General features: G+C 42.3%; 1 protein-coding gene across 2 annotated transcripts in view; it reads right to left on the bottom strand.

The window, feature by feature from the left end:
* LOC309563952 (PALM2-AKAP2 fusion protein-like) overlaps nt 1-19,229 on the bottom strand; it is a 188,549-nt gene that overhangs the window by 15,215 nt on the left and 154,105 nt on the right. For both annotated transcript variants that reach the window (XM_082268582.1, XM_082268581.1), the window contains exon 4: nt 1,322-1,500. In XM_082268582.1, the coding sequence (XP_082124708.1) occupies nt 1,322-1,500 (179 nt within the window). The remainder of the gene's footprint in view (nt 1-1,321; nt 1,501-19,229) is intronic.

Raw genomic sequence — 19,229 nt, 5'->3', positions numbered from 1 at the left:
ATAATTTTTGACTTCCTTTTGGGGATTGTGCCAGCTTTTGTAACAAGCTCTCCCACCCAATACCCATTATGCTACATGCATTTGGTCCCCCTAAGGTCTTAAAGATTTTAACCCTCCTCTTGTGTTAGGGTCAAAACTGACCCGTTTTCAGGTTTTGAATGTCTATAAGTATCACATAAATTTGTTTATTGCATCAAGATTTTTTTACTTTGTCAGGAACCTCTATTTAAACAATGTAATAGAAAAATAATCCTTTTCACTAAATTATAAAATACTGTGGTGAAAATTAAGACGTTCATGGTTATAATATAGGATTTTAGGACACTAATAAGTTCCAAAACTGAAATCATAAACACTCTCTCTGCTTAGTAACAGTGACAGCCAATCCCCTCTCAACCCTGTGAGCTGTAGTTAGGGAGGGGGCTTATCTCTTTTCCTGCTTGTCTGCTTCTCTAAATAAAGTGAAGGAACATAGGACAAATTCATTTCAGAGTTGCTGACTTTATTTTACCATTTTTTAAATTTGACAATGAGAGGTATGCTATCAAAAGAAAGGTCTAGGGGTCACACCAAAAATATTAAAACCAATCTTTTCAAGGATAAAGAAGCCTAACAAGGTAACCAAGAGGTAAGAAACAAATTTGATGATAAATAATTATTCAGAGGGTATTTTATGGCTGATTTAAAACACGGGTCAAAACTGACCATAACATCATGGATAGTAACGGAATTCTAACATAAGAGGAGGGTTAAGGTTGTGGTGATAATTCTTCTGTTCAAAGTCGTATTTTCTTCATTCATTGTTTTATATCACAGATTATTTTATCATCACCTGAAACCGCTCCATTCCCTGTTCTACTCAATAGACACCCATCAGAACTCAGGGTTATCACCAGCTCAAAGACAGCAAGATTTTATGTAGCAAATTTTCATATCGGATAATCTTTGTGAATTAACTTTTACACAGCAAATGTGTTTTCCACTACCATAAAAAGTTTTGAGTAAATTCAGCTGAATAAAAGAAAAGAAAATACTGCTATGCAAATATTACACAATAATGAAAACAGGACATTGTGGTAAATTTATATGAACTGCATACTTTGTATAAAAAGTCAGCTATCATATGATCAAGATTCTGATTAAAACAATGTTCTCCAAACAAATGCTCAATGTCACTTTTACTGACATACTGTTATTAGGTGTTTTGTGCCAATTTGGATTTATAGCATTCCTTAGTTGTCCTTTACTGTATATCCATGTCTGTATGCTTTTTAAGGTATTAATTGTTGTAAAATTAAAAATGTCTTGTCAGTGAACTTACAGTAGAGTCATCCATTCGATCACGCCTCTTTGTTTTATGGGTCTCAAAATCATCCATAAGCGTCTGCATGAGGTTTTTTGGACGCTGGGAGGCAGTGGCATCCTCTAGTAGAGCATCGGGTGGTGTGGGGGAACATTCCGCTTTTGATGTAGATGAAGTCCTTACTTTCTCGATTTTGCCTAGATAGATCAGAACATATTACCTAAATGAACAATTGGTAATATTCAGAATCATATATTTAACATTACTTAAAATAAATAAATAAATACAACAAAGGCAAAGAGCAATGTGCAAGTTATGCTCTCACACACTTACAATTCTAAGTTCTTAAATCACTGTACTGCCTCCTAAAACTGGAATTAGAATGGTCACTATGGACCCTACACCACCTAGTAGAATTTTATTAAAAATTTTAGATTTCAAGGGCATTCATTTCATTTTCTAATGGTTAGTGGCGTCAAATTGGTGTTCATTTTTCCCGCAGGGATGAGAAAATTGGAAGCAGCAGAATGGAAAATATTTCCAGAACAATTGGATTTCTTTTTTTAAAGATATTTTTTAAAAGTTTTACACAATACAGCAAAAACAAACAATATAGGTCACAACCTGGACTGTGCATCTCAACTTCCAAAGGGAATATACACATGAACGTGTGTATGTGTATATATATCTATATCTATATATAGCACCCTCCTAAATAGGTGCTAGGAAGAGAGAGTGGTTTGCTCTGCCTGCTTAACAGGGGAGTAGCAGGTAAAACATAGCATGTGCAATTCTCAGCAGTGCTCTAGGGGGCAGGGCTACATTTGGGGGCTCTTCCGGGATATCGCCCTGGGTTACTGGAATGGTTGCCAACATCAACGGCCGAAGAAAATTTGTGAAAATTTAATTTCTCTCTTAAGAACTGTGTTCTAATGCTCAAGAGAAGGGTGAGGCCTGCTCTACAGGAGATGGGGAGAGTGGGATGAAGACTCAAATGCCATAGGAAACCATCATTGTGCAACGGAAGAATGAATCGCAAATTGTTTGATCAAGTGATGTGCTGGAGAGTGGGAGAAATGCATCTTACTGTGAAAATGGACTGTGCCTGCTTAACAGTAAATGGTGCAAGTGTGAATTGCAGCCCATGGCACGTGGATCGGTGTGCCGGGGGCCATGTGTGCGCCAGAGCTATGCAGGACATTCTTCCAAAATAGTGTCAGTGAGGGTGCTGTAAAGAAATTTGTTGACCGTGCATTTAATGACAGGACATTTTTCCATGACAGTATGGCGAGTCTTGCATGTACAAGTGCCAAGAAGAGAAATGTTGGCCGTGCATCTGAAAGTGGGACAATTCTACTGAATAGCAAAGAGGGTCAGCTGGCTCAGAGTGATGGAGGCGCAGTTGGAGCCTTGGTACAAGCAAGGATGGTGGATGCGTGCAAGCAGAGTGGCACGGTCCGCTTTACAGTAACTTCCATGCAGGCTGAGCTGAGAGGGAGCGGCATAGGAAGGGTTACTGTATCATGCTGGAAAGTTCTGCCTAGCCTAGCAGCCTCCTGGCTGTGCGTGATCGGCGTCTCTGCCCACGAAACCAGATTGGCGGTGGCTGAATCTGGAGTCATGGGCAGAGACGCCGATCACGCACAGCCAAACCGAGGAAGGAAGGAGAGTCTATAAATTACTTCCACCTCCAGGTGGGGCTGAGAGGGAGACACGTGTGCAGAGGAGCAAGATGACGAGTACCGGAGCGAGCCAGAGCACAGAGGCTATCCCACGTGTTGGCGGAGAACCTGTGGAACATCCACCCTGTGGGATACAGGGGTGCTGATGGTGCCTGACAAGAGACTGGCATTGTGCACCGGAGGAGGCGTGGAGCATTTGGGCCTGGTACATCTTCAGTGTCTGAATGTGACCATGCGTATGCAGGTGTAGGGCCAGTGCGGGCATTGCGGCAATCTACTGCTGCGGGTGGAAGAGAGTGGAGGTCGGCCCAAAAAGTTGAATGTGTCTTGGGAGACCGGGGTCACACAGCCTGTCGGCTGCAGAGTCGGGGCCTTTCACGGGCCGTGGAAGAGGAGTGGTGAGGTTCATGATGCAGCTGGAGTCCATGCAGTCTGTCAGTGGTCCAGAGTGCAAGTGGAGAGAGACCCGAATTTCTGAGCCGGGATACATGCAGGTAGTGCGGGCCGGTGAACGGCCACCTGGTGCATTGAAAACTGCAGCGGCAGAAATAAAGTCTGCTCCCATACAGGCAGAGGGGAGAATCTGGCCACCGGTGATCGAGGCTGGAAGTGTGAGTAGCAAGGAAGAGGCCAGGGTCATTGATGTGGGGTCTTCCAGCATCGGTTTGGATCCTTGGAGAAGAGACTGAATGGGACTGCGGGTCCGAAGATAGGAGCAGTACAACCAGTCTTGGCCCACCTGATGAGGAGGCTAGGGATTCAGTGGTGCGAGGACAGTGAGCCACGGGGAGGTTCTTCTCAAAGATAAGTTAGTCAAATGTTGCATATATATATATATATATATATATATATATATATATATATATACACATACATATATACATAACATACATAGAAATGTCTAACCTTTTTGTTTTGTTTTTTTCAGGTTGGCCGTAACTATTAGAGGTAGTTAGGAAGATGTGTTTGTCCACCAGAGAGACGTTTTGCTTGGTGGGGGGGGGGGGGGATGCATTGCTTCAGATGCACCCTGAAGCTGTATTATACTTGTACAAACTGAATATTTATATTTTTCTACGCAACTTATTCATGTACATTTGTTTTTCCCCTTTCCAGGTTTGTGGGATATTCCGCGGGTTTTCCCAGTAGGGACTTTTTGCCCCAGAGCCAATGGGGACATGGCTCATTTTTGGTGGGGGGTGGATGTAGCACCCTCCTAGATAGGTGCTAGGAAGAGAGAGTAGTTCGCTCTGCCTGCTTAACAGAGGAGTAGCAGGTAAAACATAGCCTGCTCCATCTGCTATGTTGATGAATAATTTACTACACCAAAGTTCGCATAAAATGCCAAACTGCAAGAACTGGATAACAGTTTTCCCTGCAATTGAAGGGTAGAGTCAAAAGAATGGCTTAAGGGGAAAGAAGGTATAAATCTGGCCTTCAAAATTACGACTGAAGGTATAAAATCTGGCCTGAAAAAGTAGACTGCCGACCATGCAGGATTACCAAAGTGAGGCACATTCTGCCCTCTGGGGTAAATTGATCACTAAAAACAATATTACTAAGGAGAGGTTATAGCTCTTCTGATGCTAGAAGTGATTTCTCGCTCGATAAACACAGTTGAAATGAGCGTGTGTTATTTTTACAATCACTCTGAAGAATGATTACGTCTTGATTGTGATGTTCTAACTGCTATCTGGTGTCAACTGATAGACTAATTCAGTCCATATAATTCAGTCCATATACATAACAGTCCATATACATAACCATAAGCCATTAATGTCTCAGATTCGTGCACTTCAAATGCTTGTTGTTTGCTTGGAAATATACATGTAATATAAAAGAAAAATAAAATTTTTTGTTAAATTTTATTGGATTTTCTTGTAGAAATATATTGTTTGGTAGTCCCAGTTGGAAGGAATAAACCAGACATTATGGATAGAGAGGCAAATGAGGGAATAGTCTCTTTAGACTTTATAAAGGTAAGTTTGTACTTGTTCCATTGTGGGGTTTTAGGACCTAGCAACTTGTGCGCACCAAATATGAAATTCTGTGTTTTTTTTTTTTGTTTTTTTTTTCTAAGAACGGGACAAGCCCCAGGGCAACTTTTAGCAAGTGTGCTTCCAGGAGTTTGCAATTATTTCAGTATGCATCTGTAATATACTGTACAAATATATATATATATATTATATATACACACATATATACACACATATACACACACACACACACACACATTCATACACACACATTTTTTGCTTTGCATTGTGGTATGCTGCATGTGTAGGTTCATTGGTGTATCATTCAAAATGACACCAGTACAGCACACCACAATGCAAATATACCCATAGATCAATGTTTATTGCAGTAAAATGCAGTCAAATTGCCCGTACACCATTGTAATGTACATATGAGAAAGTAGCCTAACCGTATTCTTGGTGGTTAAATTCTCAGTAAACTAAGACCAAGATAACTTAGGCGACTTAATCTGTCGGTACGGTTATCCCTCTAAATAGGTAATGAATGGAGAAAGCAACACAGAATTAGGTCAGACTCTGTTATATCCAATGTCTTTTTAGTAACTTGCACCAAATTCTATCAAAATTAATCTCACTAATGAATAGAATTTTATTAAAATCCTTAGTAATTGCATTAACCAATGTTTAAAAGTTCCATTCTTCATGCTAAGATTGGCTTACTGCTACTTCTATATGAATGTGGTTCACCATCTGACAAAAGAATGCAATCTTCCTCTCTTGAATACTTTAAGACTTGAATAGTCTTTATTCATTTAAACTTTAATAGTTTAATAAATACTTTAATAAAGAAACTATGTTGGGTCTAAACAAATCAAAAACTCCCCTGCAATAGAATAGGTAGTATACTCCCCTCTCCAGTGGCTCGGGTCTCCTATCCTTTCCTCTGTTCCAGCACTGCAGCCCCAGTATCTCTCTCATTGCACATTTACTTTTTACAGTAACACATTTTTATAATATATATATATATATATAAAAAACTATATGACCACTAGGTGTCACACTGCTACAGTGGAAAAAAAAATTTTTTTTTTCTTCTTCAAGAAGCCATAACATCCTGACTTTTTCATTTTAAATCTGAAAAGTTAAAGAGGTTGTAAACCCCCCGACTACTGTTTGTACCTATAGGTAAGCCTATGATAAGGCTTACCTATAGGTACTGTAAATATCTCCTAAACATGTACCGTTTAGGAGATATTTGCATTGCATGCAGTCAATGACATCATCCGCGCATGCGTTCTGAAGGAACGGGCCGCCCGTGCTGTTACTTCAGAGCCCTGTGCCGTGACCAGTGGCTCCCGCGCACATTCCTGGGAGTGACGTTACGTGGATCCAGCCGGTAGCACAGCCGGAGTCCACAGACCCAGAAGAAAGACGGGCGAAGATGGATGCCGCCTCCAGTGGGGACGACATGGGCTTCGTTTGCAGGTAAGTGTCACATAATGTGCTAGTATACGTTGCATACTAGCACATTGTGCATTTACTTTGCAGGTAAACAAAAAAACATTTTTTTTCCAAAACTTTAATTCCTCTTTAACAGTTTTAGGCGTCATGTACACAGGCAGAAAACCCATTTTTTCCAATGCTTCTTAATGTAGCTCTATTTTATTCAAAATAAAATGTCCCAAATCTGTATTCAGATTTGCATATAAAACAGGTGGTCAGAATAAATTTTTATTGTAGCCAGGGCTGGCCCAAGACAAATGCTGCGGCAGTATGGAGGCTCCTAACATGCCGCAAACTGATGACACACAACTGCTGGGAAAAAAAAAATCCTCTTGGGCGTCAATTTACTGCCCCTAAGATGCTCTAGGCCTTACGCCCATAATGGAAAGAATAATTCAAGTTATAAAAATTAACTGTATAAATTGAATATATTAAAATGGGTTTTTAAAGTCTATTTTTTTCTATTAAAATAACAAACATGTTATACTTCCCTGCTCTGGGTTCTCCACTTCTCAGGTCTCTGGCTGGAGCTTCTGGCCCCTCCCTCCTGTTGAGTGCCCCCACAGCCAGCTATGGGGGAACCCGAGCCGAGCTGCAGCTCTGAGCAGCGGTTCGGCCCTGATTAGCTAACGGAGTTTGATTGAAAGCAGCAGGAGCCAGTGGTGCTGCTGCTGTGTATCAGCCCCAGGCTAACATGGTACTCAAGGACATCGCTGGATAGAGAGGGGGCTCAGCTAAGTGTTAGAGGGGCTGCTACACACAGAAGGATTTTTATCTTCATGCATAGAATGCATGAAGATAAAACAACCTTCTGACTTTGCAACCACTTCAAGAGTCTTAAAGTGCTGGCGCCAGCCTCTTCTCTCGCAGTGCTGGCGCCAGCCTCCTCTCTCCCAGTACAAAAAGTGGTCACTTCCCCCACCTATAACTGGTCTCGACAGTAAGAAGCACTGGAAGGGGAAACACAGGTCAAAAAAAGCCAAGGAATTTCCAGTCACTACTTAACCAGCCAGCGACCAACTGAATGAACCTGTAACAGTATGCATTAAAAACAGGGGTTTAGTTGCACACATTTGCAAATACATTCGTAAGCTGCAGACCCTGGCAAGGCACCCTGATATCTGCAGACCATAACTCTAACTTTAAAAAGAGTCTCCACAGTGGGAGCAAGTGCATTCTGATGAGATAGATGGAGGACAGGTGACTGGAGGGAGCCCAACCCACCTTAAAAAGGCACAGGGTCACACTGAACACCCAGCACATTGCACAATGGCAGCAAAGGTGTCAGTGATTTGCCTGACCAATATAAACAACAGTGCTGGTGTCAGTATCAAGAAATGGATGCAGCCGACTCTGGGGGGCGGGACTCTTGCTAGGGAGGACACTGGACTGAGCAGTGCTGCATAGGGCAGGACGGGTGGGCTCAAGACAGAGCCGGCCAAGCACACAGACTGGGAATCTGAGACTAAGTAGCAGCCAGTGCAGTAGAGCAGGGAGCTCTGCTACCCATTCCCAGAGGTGGCTCTTCAATTAGGCGGTTGCAAGGCCCCTGTGAGTGCAAGGCCTAAGGTGGCCCCCTACTTTGCCTAATTAAAGAGCCACCTTTGCTGCCCCTCTCAAAGTTCTGCAGTGGACCCAGCAGGACCCATGGTAGGGCTGACCCTGATCCTAGCCAATAAAAAAAAATGATGCACTTAAACATAAACATACACTTCTAACTGCTATATGCCCATAAACCAATATAATTACACACCAGTTATATTACAGGAGCCAAGCAGGTGTGTAAAGTTGACAAGTGATTAGGTGGCTGTACAGCTGCAGGATCACTTCTAAGAACCCCCCTGAACAAGTGACCTATTATGATGTACATAAAGTAGTAGGGATCTGCAGACATAAGGACTTGTCTAGCATTCTGGTTACCACTTTTTACCATTTGAAAGTGCACATATGACACATCTGAACCACAGAGGTGATTAAAGACCTCACAGACAGTGGCCACAACTCTGACCTCTTCCTATTACTAACATTATTAGAAAGACCTGTTTTTAGAACATTCAACTGCAATCAAAGCTTTTATGTATACCTGTCATGACAGGAGTATAGGGGTGGCCATTGCTGGAATCCCTTGTTTGCCTTCTATATGAGTGCCAGATCTTAAACAGGCATACAGCAAAGGAAAAAAAAATATAAACTTCTAATCTATATTTTTTCTGAATCAATGACAGCCAGGCAATCTGTAATACCAGCATACATGTTCCTCTCATGACAGGTTCCCTTTGGCTGTTTACTTGGCAGCTAAGTGAAATGTGGCAAGCATAAAAAAAAAAAAAAATTAAGCACTTTTTTCTTATATAAGCAAATCTAAATGGCTTTAAAATCATGGTATAAAATGGTGTTTGCCTCAGTCCCAACTCTGTTTACCAGCTCCTAGGGGCAATGTACACATTCTGCAATAGAGGTAATTGATTTCTATTGTGAATGTAGGTGCAAGTAACCACTGGCACTGTACTAACCATTGTACACACTTATTTCATAGAGTGTCTAAGATGTGTTCATTAGTCACCAAAGTGTCAATGAGTTGTAAGAGACTACGCTAGAGATCAATTGTATATGTTAAAAGGGATGAAAAGGCTATCCAGTATGAATGGGACTAATATTGTCGCTTTCGTTGTTCTACCCCAGTGGTCTCCAAACAGCAGCCTGCAGGCCGAATGTGGCCTTTTGCATGACTTTTTGGCCCTTGAAGACCATTCCATCTACTGACACGAATGTTGGGGCACCATCCAATCCACAGAAATCAATATTGGGGCACCATTCTTGCCACAGACACCAATGATGGGGCACCATTCTTGCCACAGACACCAATGATGGGGCACCATTCTTGCCACAGACACCAATGATGGGGCACCATTCCTGCCACAGACACCAATGATGGAGCACCATTTCTCCTACTGACACCAATGACGGGGCACTATTCCTCCCTTAAATACCAGCAATGGGGCATTATTCCTCCTACTAGAACCAAGGATTGGGCATCATTTCCTACCACTGACACCATAGCATTTTCTATTTCCACTGGCCACAGTTCGGCCTCCCTAAAGCCTGAAGGACAGTAAACTGGCCCCCTGTTTGGAAATTTTGGAGACCCCTGTTCTAGCCTATACCCAGGCCCTTGCCAAAAATAGTGGGATCACCACCCACTTCCTGTTTAGTATTTGCAGGGCAGAAGTGAGATATCAAGTGTTTCATGTGATTATTGCCAGTGGCTATAGCAGCTACCATGTTTCTTCGAAAATAAGACCTACCCTGAAAAGAAGACCTACCCCTATTTTCGGGGAGGGCTGTAATATAAGCCCTACCCCGAAAATAAGTCCTAGTTTAAAGTGTTTGTAAAATCCTAGAATCCACTCAATTACCGTTTTATATAATGTCCAATGTGTGTGTTTTTGTATTAGAATTGTATAAAATACCTTCGATACAGCGCTGCTCGGCGCTCAGCGGATCTCCTGCTGCTCTCCTCCTCCTCTTCTCCCAGCTGTCAGCGGGGGATCTCTGCCCCTCCCCTCTGTAGTGCTCAGAGCGTAGAAGAGAGCTCTGGCGGGCCACAGAAGCGCAGAGTGGCGCTGTAACGAAGGTATTTGGCACAAATATAATACAGGAACACTGACATTGGACATGATATAATACTAAGCTAAGAGAGCTCCGGCAGGTCACGGAAGCTCCGAGCGGCGCTGTAACAAAGGTATTTGGCACAATTATAATACAGGAACACACACACATTGGATATTACTGTATATTATTATTGGATATTATACTAATAATAGAGTTGATCCTAGGATTTTACAAACACTTTTACTCGGTTCACACAGGGGATTCCTGATGGGAAAGGAGGGAGAGGGGGTGAGAAGACCGCACATTACATATCAAGACCTACCCCAAAAAAAAGCCCTACTGTGTCTTTTGGTGCCAAAATTAATATAAGACCCCGGTCTTATTTTTGGGGAAACATGGTAGCAATAATCACTGTTCTCCCAGCCGGGGTGCTCACCCCCGCTGGAACACCACAATAGCTCCACGAGGGATTCCCCATGGACCCTTTCTGTGTTGATGGGCGAATCTAGCAAATTTTCTTTCCTGCAACCAGTGGTTGAAGGAAAGAAAATCGCAACATCTATGGGCTAACAGAATAGGTCAGGGTTTTGTATCCATAAAGATATGGTTGAAGATCGGCTGAGCTAGCTTATTCAGTTAGTGAGCAGATCAATCAATATACAGCACAGAACCCTTAGGGAATAAAAAATCCAAATGTTAAAGTGATTGTAAAGCTTTCATTTTTTTACATTAAAATAATAAACAGGTTATACTTCTGTGCTTTGCACAATGGTTTTGCACAGTGCAGCCCAAACTTCCTCTTCTGAGGTCCCCTGTGGGCGCTCCTGGCACTCTCCCCCCCCCCCCCCTCCCGGGACCCTATTCAGACACATAACGGAGCTGGGCCCGTTGACTGACAGCTGCATAAGCCCATGGCTCAGGCTGCTTTTAACCAAGCCTGTGACAGTGGGGAGAGGGGAGAAGAGCTGCTGCAGATGTGCACATTGTTGGATCAAGATCGGACTCAGGTAAGTATATAGGGAAGGGGGGGGGGGGACTCCAGGGGAGCTACTATTAAAAGTTTTTTTACTTTAATGCAGATAACGCATTAGAGTAAAAAACCTTTTACCTTTACAACCACTTTAATTCATTCCCAATGTGCAGAAATGTTCATGGGTGGCGAATTTAAAGAAACTCCCTGCCAAAAATCCAAGGATATGCTCTGGCAGTAAAAGGCTCTGAATACTCATCTCATCCCGGAATAGAAAATTCTAACTCAATGGTCTTCAAGAGTTACAGCAACGTCTTCAGCATTTACACTTCTACCCACTGTGGTTCTTCCCACCATCCCCTTTTTCTCCACAGGACGCAGTAGTGATGTAGAGGCCAGCATTTAGAACCATTGAGAGCAGAAAGGGAACCAGGCATCCGACACACCCAGTAGTGTATACGATGTGAATATGCTGCTGTAGGCTTTAGCACTTTAAAAAGTGGAGCTTCACCCAAAAGGGGAAGTTCCGCATTAGGGCCTCCTCTCTCCTCATTAACAAATGGCACTTTTGAGGGGAAGGGAGCAGGCATCTGGTTTTAAAGTTCGTCAGACACGCCAGAGGTCCAAGGAGACTGCAGTATCATTTACAATGCAGAGCTAACCGAAGACCGGTGAGCGCAGCGCTGGATCCTGGCCTGGAACAGTTGAGTATCTGTTTACTGAAAGTCAGCAGCTACAGTTTTTGGAGCTGCAGACTTAATTTTTAAAAATTAGACCAGGAGCTCCTCTTTAAGGCTGGGTACACACAGGCCAAATATCACAAGGACACAAGCAACAATTAAAACACATTTTCTAATAGAGTAAGGATAGTTTAGAGCCCTTCATCAGGATTGTATTGCTTTCTGTGCCCTCATGAGGAATGCCAAGCTGCACCTAAAACAAATAATGAATAATTGCTAGATTTACCACTCTCTATGGAAATATACTTGGCATTAGAAGGCTGGCCTCACATTTTGTTGATGGCTGTTTTTCTTGTCACATCAGTTCAATGTGGGCTTATCCGTTAGTGCTTTATAGAAAAGCCTCTATTGAAAAGAGATTTAGCAGACAATACTTATGTACATAACACACTTTTGTTTGGTGAACTCTTTCCCAGTGAGCTAATTGGCTTGTAATTTCCAACAGATGGCATTAAGCCAGACAGAGGAGTAAATGCAATGCAGCAGACTATTCAAGACTTCTGCATATATTAAAGAGGTTGTAACCAAAAAAAAAAAAAAAAGTATCCTGTTTCTTTAAAGCAGGTTAAACAGCATAGTGCTTGTGCGGTCGAATCTGTCCCTTTCTATGCTGTAAAAAACCTGGTTGATCCTGCCTTTTCCTGGGTCCCCCTAGGTGAACTGACCATGGTAATCATGGCTGCTGATCCATGATACCGTGGTCAGTTTATGTGCCTCCATCATCCCACTATGTTAAGAGTCTCTCCTCTCTCCCAGTCAGCTCCTAGTTTGTAAGAAATCTCCTCCCTGCCCCTGCTGCTATTAGTAGCTGCCAGTAAAGTCAGAGTGTAGGATTGCTGACAGACCTTCTGTTCTAATAAGGTATACTACACAGTGTAAATGTTTTTTTTTTTTTTTTTTTAAATGATGCTGCTATATACCTTCTTTCAGATCGCCTCTGTGTGATCATGTGACATATCACCTCTCTCCTCCCTTGATCTAAGGACTACAGCGGGATGGGATGGGCTGAGCGGACAGCACAACAGTCACGTGAGCTTCCACTTTATGTCAGAGGGGAATCTTATTCTCTCTCGCTGTAGCCCTTAGGTTCGGGGGAGGAGATCAGCGGGAGGTCACGTGACCGCACAGAGGCAATCTGAAATAAGGTATTTAGCAGCATCATTTAAAAAAAAAAAAAAAAAAAAAAAAAAAAAAAACACACACAATTTCACTGTGTAGTATACCTTATTAGAATGGAGGGGCTGGCAATAATCCTACTCTTTAACTTTACAGCCACTTTAGTAGGGATTTATATCTTTACCAATAACGTACGCATGTTTGTTCACCAGTCCCATGCATCTGACTGTTTTAGGGTCTACCTGAAGTTTGCTCTTAAATAACAGTTTTAAAATGGTAGCAAAGTCTACAAAAAAATAAAATGATCCCCAGCTAGATAATGCAATAATGTGCTAGTATTCACTGCACACTAGCACATTATGATAGACTTTCCTTTCAAGCCGAGCCCTGTCACTGCTTTCAGTGCTTCCATCTTCATTGTGCATTCCTTTTGGGTTTGCACTCTTTGGCCGTTCGAATGGCTTGGCAGTGATGGTTTTTATCTCATGCATGTGCATGGAATTCACTATTGTGGTATGGCGTTCTCAGCATTCACAGCACACTTAGTGTTCCGTGCATGCAGAGAGTACTGCACATGCGCCAGTGATGTCATCAGCTGGATCCGAAGTCAATGTGTACTAAACAGCACTTGCAGGCAAGTCTTTTTATAAACTTATCCGTAGGGCTAAGGTAAACTGCTTTCATTGAAATTTAATGCTCTTGGCATTGTATAACAAGCCTATTTCAAATGCTATATAAAATGTGTAATTTTGCCTTAAGCTTTTAGAAATAAAATTCTCTTTATTTTACAGCTGTAACAGAGGCTTTTGAAATTTACTTTGTTCATACAAATGTAAATTTTTTTCAAAGTTACAAACCATTTACTCAAGGTTTTTCTATACTGACTTGGGGTACAAGCACATGGATATTTGCAGGAACAAGGGAGCTCTATTATGCAACTGGCATTTTCCCACAGGTGGCATGTACAGGTGGCCATAAAAGTGCATGCCTGTATGCACTTGAACTCGTGTAAACACCAATGCTCTTCTGCATTGGCATTTACCCACACATGTGCTTATGATGCATTTCCCAAACGTGGAAGTTGCAGGTTCAGAAAATTAATCAAATGCACATGCTGATGCAAAAGAGCACTCTTTCTACTATGGATGGCAGTATGGACTATCTGTGGATCCTCAGACATGGAAAACACTAGAGCTGCCTTGCGCCTGTAGAGGTCTATTTTCATGTACCCTTAAAGTGGATTTGAACTAGAGAGGTAGAAGGAGATTAAGGAACTGAACAAGTGGCTGAGGAACTGGTGTAGGAAGGAGGGGTTCGGGTTCCTGGAGAACTGGGCTGACTTCTCAGTCGGCTACCGGCTCTTTAGTAAGGGCGGGCTGCACCTCAATGGGGAGGGTACAGCTCTATTGGGGAGAAAGATGGCCACAAAGTTGGAGGGGCTTTTAAACTAGGAGGGTGGGGGGCTCAGAGGTAGAGTCAGTTAGGAGGGAGCTAAGGACAGAGAGTACTATTGGGGGCAGAAGCGACAGCAGGTCCATAGCGTCTAAAATTGGGGGGGGGGGGGTCTGTGCGGACAAACCTCAGACCAAACAGAAATAAAATTAAGCACTATGCATTATCAACTTCCACTAAACTAAGAGTGATATATGCAAAATGCCAGGAGCTTAGCTAATAAAATGGATGAGTTGGAAATGTTAGTACATGAGGAGGACATAGACCTTGTGGGAATAACAAACTTGGTTTGACTCCTCACACGACTGGTTGGCCAATATCCAAGGGTATTCTGTGTATCGGAAGGACAGGGATGGAAAAAGAGGGGGAGGGGTATGGGTGGTTGAGAGGAGGGATATTATGAAAGGGATGAGTACGGAGTTAGAATCCATGTGAGTAAAACTCCATAGGGAATGAGAAAAGGGAAAGTAATTGTGGGGGTTTGTTATAGGCAACCCAACCAAAGGGAGGAGGTAGAGTTGGAATTTATGTCACTGTTGGGCAATGTGGCAAAGCTGGGGTCAGTCATCATATTAGGGGACTTCAATTATCCTGACATTAACTGGGAAGAGGGGACTGCACGCTCACTAAAGGCCCGTCTCTTCATGGAAACCTTACAGGACAACTACATGTCTCATTTGGTGGATTCCCCTACTAGAATGAATGCAGTGTTAGATCTATTAATTACTAATGACCCAGACCAAATCTCAGATGTAGGAGTCCAGGACAACCTGGGTTCTAGCGATCACATTTAGTGTAAATCACAACATAGCAAGGCATGAGGGGAACATAAGAACCCTAAACTTCAGAAGGGTAAACTTTCCCAAACTGAGCTCAATGTTAGAGGAAATAAACTGGGACCAAACCCTAGGAATACTGACCACAGAGGAAAAATAGAAATGCTTTAGGAACATATTAAACAAATGCATCTCGCAGTGCATTCCAATGGGAAATAAATTCAAAAGAGCCAAAGCCAAACCTGGCTAGCTTAGCCGTAATGTAAAAAAACGTAGGGAAAAAAAAATGGACTTCAAGAAATATAAATCTTATCGGCTTTCCAGCAATACAAAGAAGCAAATAGGAAATGTAAAATACGAAATCAAAATGGCTAAAATCAACTTCCGAGAGACAAATAGCGGCTTATAGTAAAAAGAGCCCTAAGAAATTCTTTAAATATATCAACAGCAAAAAAACTAGGTCAGAGCATATTGCACACATAAGTAACGATGATGGGAGGATCCCTACAGAGGACACGGAAAAGGCATCCGTGCTTAATGCTTTTTTCTCCTCAGTCTTCTTTACACAGGAAAAGGGGTACACTGACCTCGACTGAATGTTTAGCAGTACTTCGCTGGACTTGCCGCTATGGCTAACAGAGGGTGAAATCAGGGAAAGGCTGGATAAAATTAAACACAAGTAAATCACCAGGCCCGGATGGCATACATCCGAGAGTACTTAAAGAACTGAGTAATGTTATATCTAGACCACTGTTCCTGATCTTTGCTGATAGTATTATGACAGGAACTATACCAGGTGACTGGAGAAAATCGAATGTGATACGGATATTCAAAAAAGGTCAGAGGCATATTCCGGGAAATTATAGGCCAGTCAGCCTGACATCAATAGTATGTAAACTTCTGGAAGGGATGATAAGGGACTATATCCAAGAATTTGCTAAAGACAATAATATAATATCAGCAGTAATCAGCACGGGTTTACAAAAGGGGCGTTCGTGTCAAACCAATCTGTTAACATTCTACGAGGAGGTTAGCTGTGAGCTAGACAGGGGGAGACCTGTGGATGTGGTGTACCTGGATTTCACTAAGGCATTTGATACAGTTCCTTACAAACTCTTGATTTATTAAGGTCCACAGGCATCAACCACAAGGTTTGCTCTTGGATACGGAACTGGTTAAAGGGGTGTGTCCAAAGGTTGGTAATAAATAACACATACTCGGACTGGTCTGGGGTGGTAAGTGGGGTCCCCCAAGGCTCAGTTCTGGGACCAATTTTGTTCAATTCATTCATAAATAGCATTGAGGACGGTGTCATTAGCTCGATCTCGGTTTTTGCAGATGACACAAAATTGAGCAGGGCAATAACTTCACATCGGGAGGCAGAAATCTTACAGAATGACCTGAACAAAATAACAGAGTGTGCAACTACATGGCAAATGAGGTTTAATGTGGAGAAGTGTAAGGTATTGCACTTCGGGACTTATATCATAAAAGCAAAATACACGTTGGGGGGGAAACCTCTGGGGTATCAAAAATGGAGAAAGATCTGGGATTCTTAGTAGAAGATAGACTTAGCAAAAGCATGCAATGTCAAGCTGCAGCTGCCAAAGCAGGCAGATTATTAGCATGCATAAGGAAGGGGATGTATTCCAGAGAGAAAATTATAATCCTGACACTTTAAAAAAAAAAAAAACAGGTCCGCCACATCTGGAGTATTCTGTCCAGTTCTGGTCGCCAGGCCTCAGAAGGGATGTGTTGGAGCTGGAGAGAGTACAGAGAAGGGCAACTAAACTTTTAAGGGGATTAGAGGACCTTAATTACGAAGAGTGTTTAGAATCGCTTGATTTATTCTCCCTGGAGAGGAGACGCCTGAGAGGGGACATGATAGCAATTTACAAATACCTCAAAGGTGATCTGAGCATAGAAAAAAAAAAAACGATTCAGTCGCAAGATGCATGAGGACACAAGGCCATACAATGCGTTTAGAGGAGAAGCGATTTAACCTACGGCTACGCAGGGGGTTCTTTACAGTAAGGGCTACAAGACTGTGGAATTCTCTGCCACAAATGGTGGTAACTGTGGGGAGTATGGCTACGTTTAAAAAAGACTCTTGGACGTACATCTCAAGGATCAAAACATTCAGGGGTATGAGAAATGATTACGGCCACACACACCTACACAGATTGAACTGGATGGACTATTGCCTTTATTAACCTCAACTGCTATGTAACTATGGAACAAAAAAAACAAAAAAAAAAAAAAACACACACACACCACAAGATTTGCTATGTTATAGGGAACATCTAGAATTCCTAATAAAAAAAAAAAAAAAGCAAAAAGAAAAAAAAAAAGCAGTGAACTTCCTTCTATAAGAGAGTGCCTAGACATATACAGCTGCAAGAAAAAGTATGTGAACCCTTTGGAATGATACGGATTTCTGCACAAATTGGTCATGAAATGTGATCTGATCATCATCATCTAAGTCACAATAGACAATCACAGTCTGCTTAAACTAATAACCCACAAAGAATGAAATGTTGCCATGTTTTTTTTGAACACACCATGTAAACATTCACAGTGCGGGTGGAAAAAGTATGTGAACCCTTGGATTTAATAACTGGTTGAAACTCCTTTGGCAGCAATAACTTCAACCAAACGTTTCCTGTAGTTGCAGATCAGACGTGCACAATGGTCAGGAGTAATTCTTGACCGTTCCTCTTTACAGAACTGTTTCAGTTCAGCAATATTCTTGGGATGTCTGGTGTGAATAGCTTTCTTGAGGTCATGCCACAGTATCTCAATCGGGTTGAGGTCGGGACTCTGACTGGGCCACTTCAGAAGGCGTATTTTATTCTGTTTAAGCCATTCTGTTGTGGATTTACTTCTATGCTTTGGGTCATTGTTCTGTTGCAACACCCATCTTCTGTTGAGCTTCAGCTGGTAGACAGATGGCCTTAAGTTCTCCTGCAAAATGTCTTGATAAACTTGGGAATTCATTTTTCCTTCAATGATAGCAATCCGTCCAGGACCTGACGCAGCAAAGCAGCCCCAAACCATGATGCCCCCACCACCATACTTCACAGTTGGGATGAGGTTTTGATGTTGGGTGTGCTGTGCCTCTTTTTGCTACACATAGTGTTTCTGTGTTTCTTCCAAACAACACAACTTTGGTTTCATCTGTCCACAGAATATTTTGCCAGTACTGCTGTGGAACATCCAGGTGCTCTTGTGCAAACTGTAAACGTGCAGCAATGTTTTGTTTGGACAGCAGTGGCTTCCCCTGTGGTATCCTCCTATGAAATCCATTCTTGTTTAGGGTTTTACGTATTGTAGATTCGCTAACAGGGATGCTAGCATTTGCCAGTGACTTTTGTAAGTCTTTAGCTGACACTCTAGGATTCTTCTTCACCTCATTGAGCAGTCTGTGCTCTTGCAGTCACCTTTACAGGATGGCCACTCCTAGGGAGAGTAGCAGCAGTGCTGAACTTTCTCCATTAATAGACAATTTTTCTTACCGTGGACTGATGAACAGCAAGGATTTTGGAGATACTTTTATAACCCTTTCCAGCTTTATGCAAGTCAACAATTCCTAATCGTAGGTCTTCTGAGAGCTCTTTTGTGCGAGGCATCATTCACATCAGGCAATGCTTCTTGTAAAAAGAAAACCCAGAACTGGTGTGTGTTTTTTATAGGGCAGGGCAGCTGTACCCAACACCTCCAATCTCATCGCATTGATTGGACTCCAGTTAGCTCTTGGAGATGTCATTAGTCTAGGGCAGTGATTGGGAACCTTGGCACCCCAGATGTTTTGGAACTACATTTCCCATGATGCTCAACTACACTGCAGAGTGCATGAGCATCATGGGAAATGTAGTTCCAAAACATCTGGAGTGCCAAGGTTTGCCATCACTGGTCTAGGGGTTCACATACTTTTTCCACCTGCACTGTGAATGTTTCCACCTGCACTGTGAATGTTTACATGGTGTGTTCAATAAAAACATGGCAACATGTCATTCTTTGTGTGTTATTAGTTTAAGCAGACTGTGATTGTCTATTGTTGTGACTTAGATGATGATCAAATCACATTTTATGACCAATT

This window comes from Pelophylax lessonae (genome assembly GCF_965119305.1).
Source record: "Pelophylax lessonae genome assembly, chromosome: 1".
Classification (NCBI taxonomy): domain Eukaryota; kingdom Metazoa; phylum Chordata; class Amphibia; order Anura; family Ranidae; genus Pelophylax; species Pelophylax lessonae.
This window is presented reverse-complemented; position numbering and strand designations above follow the sequence as displayed.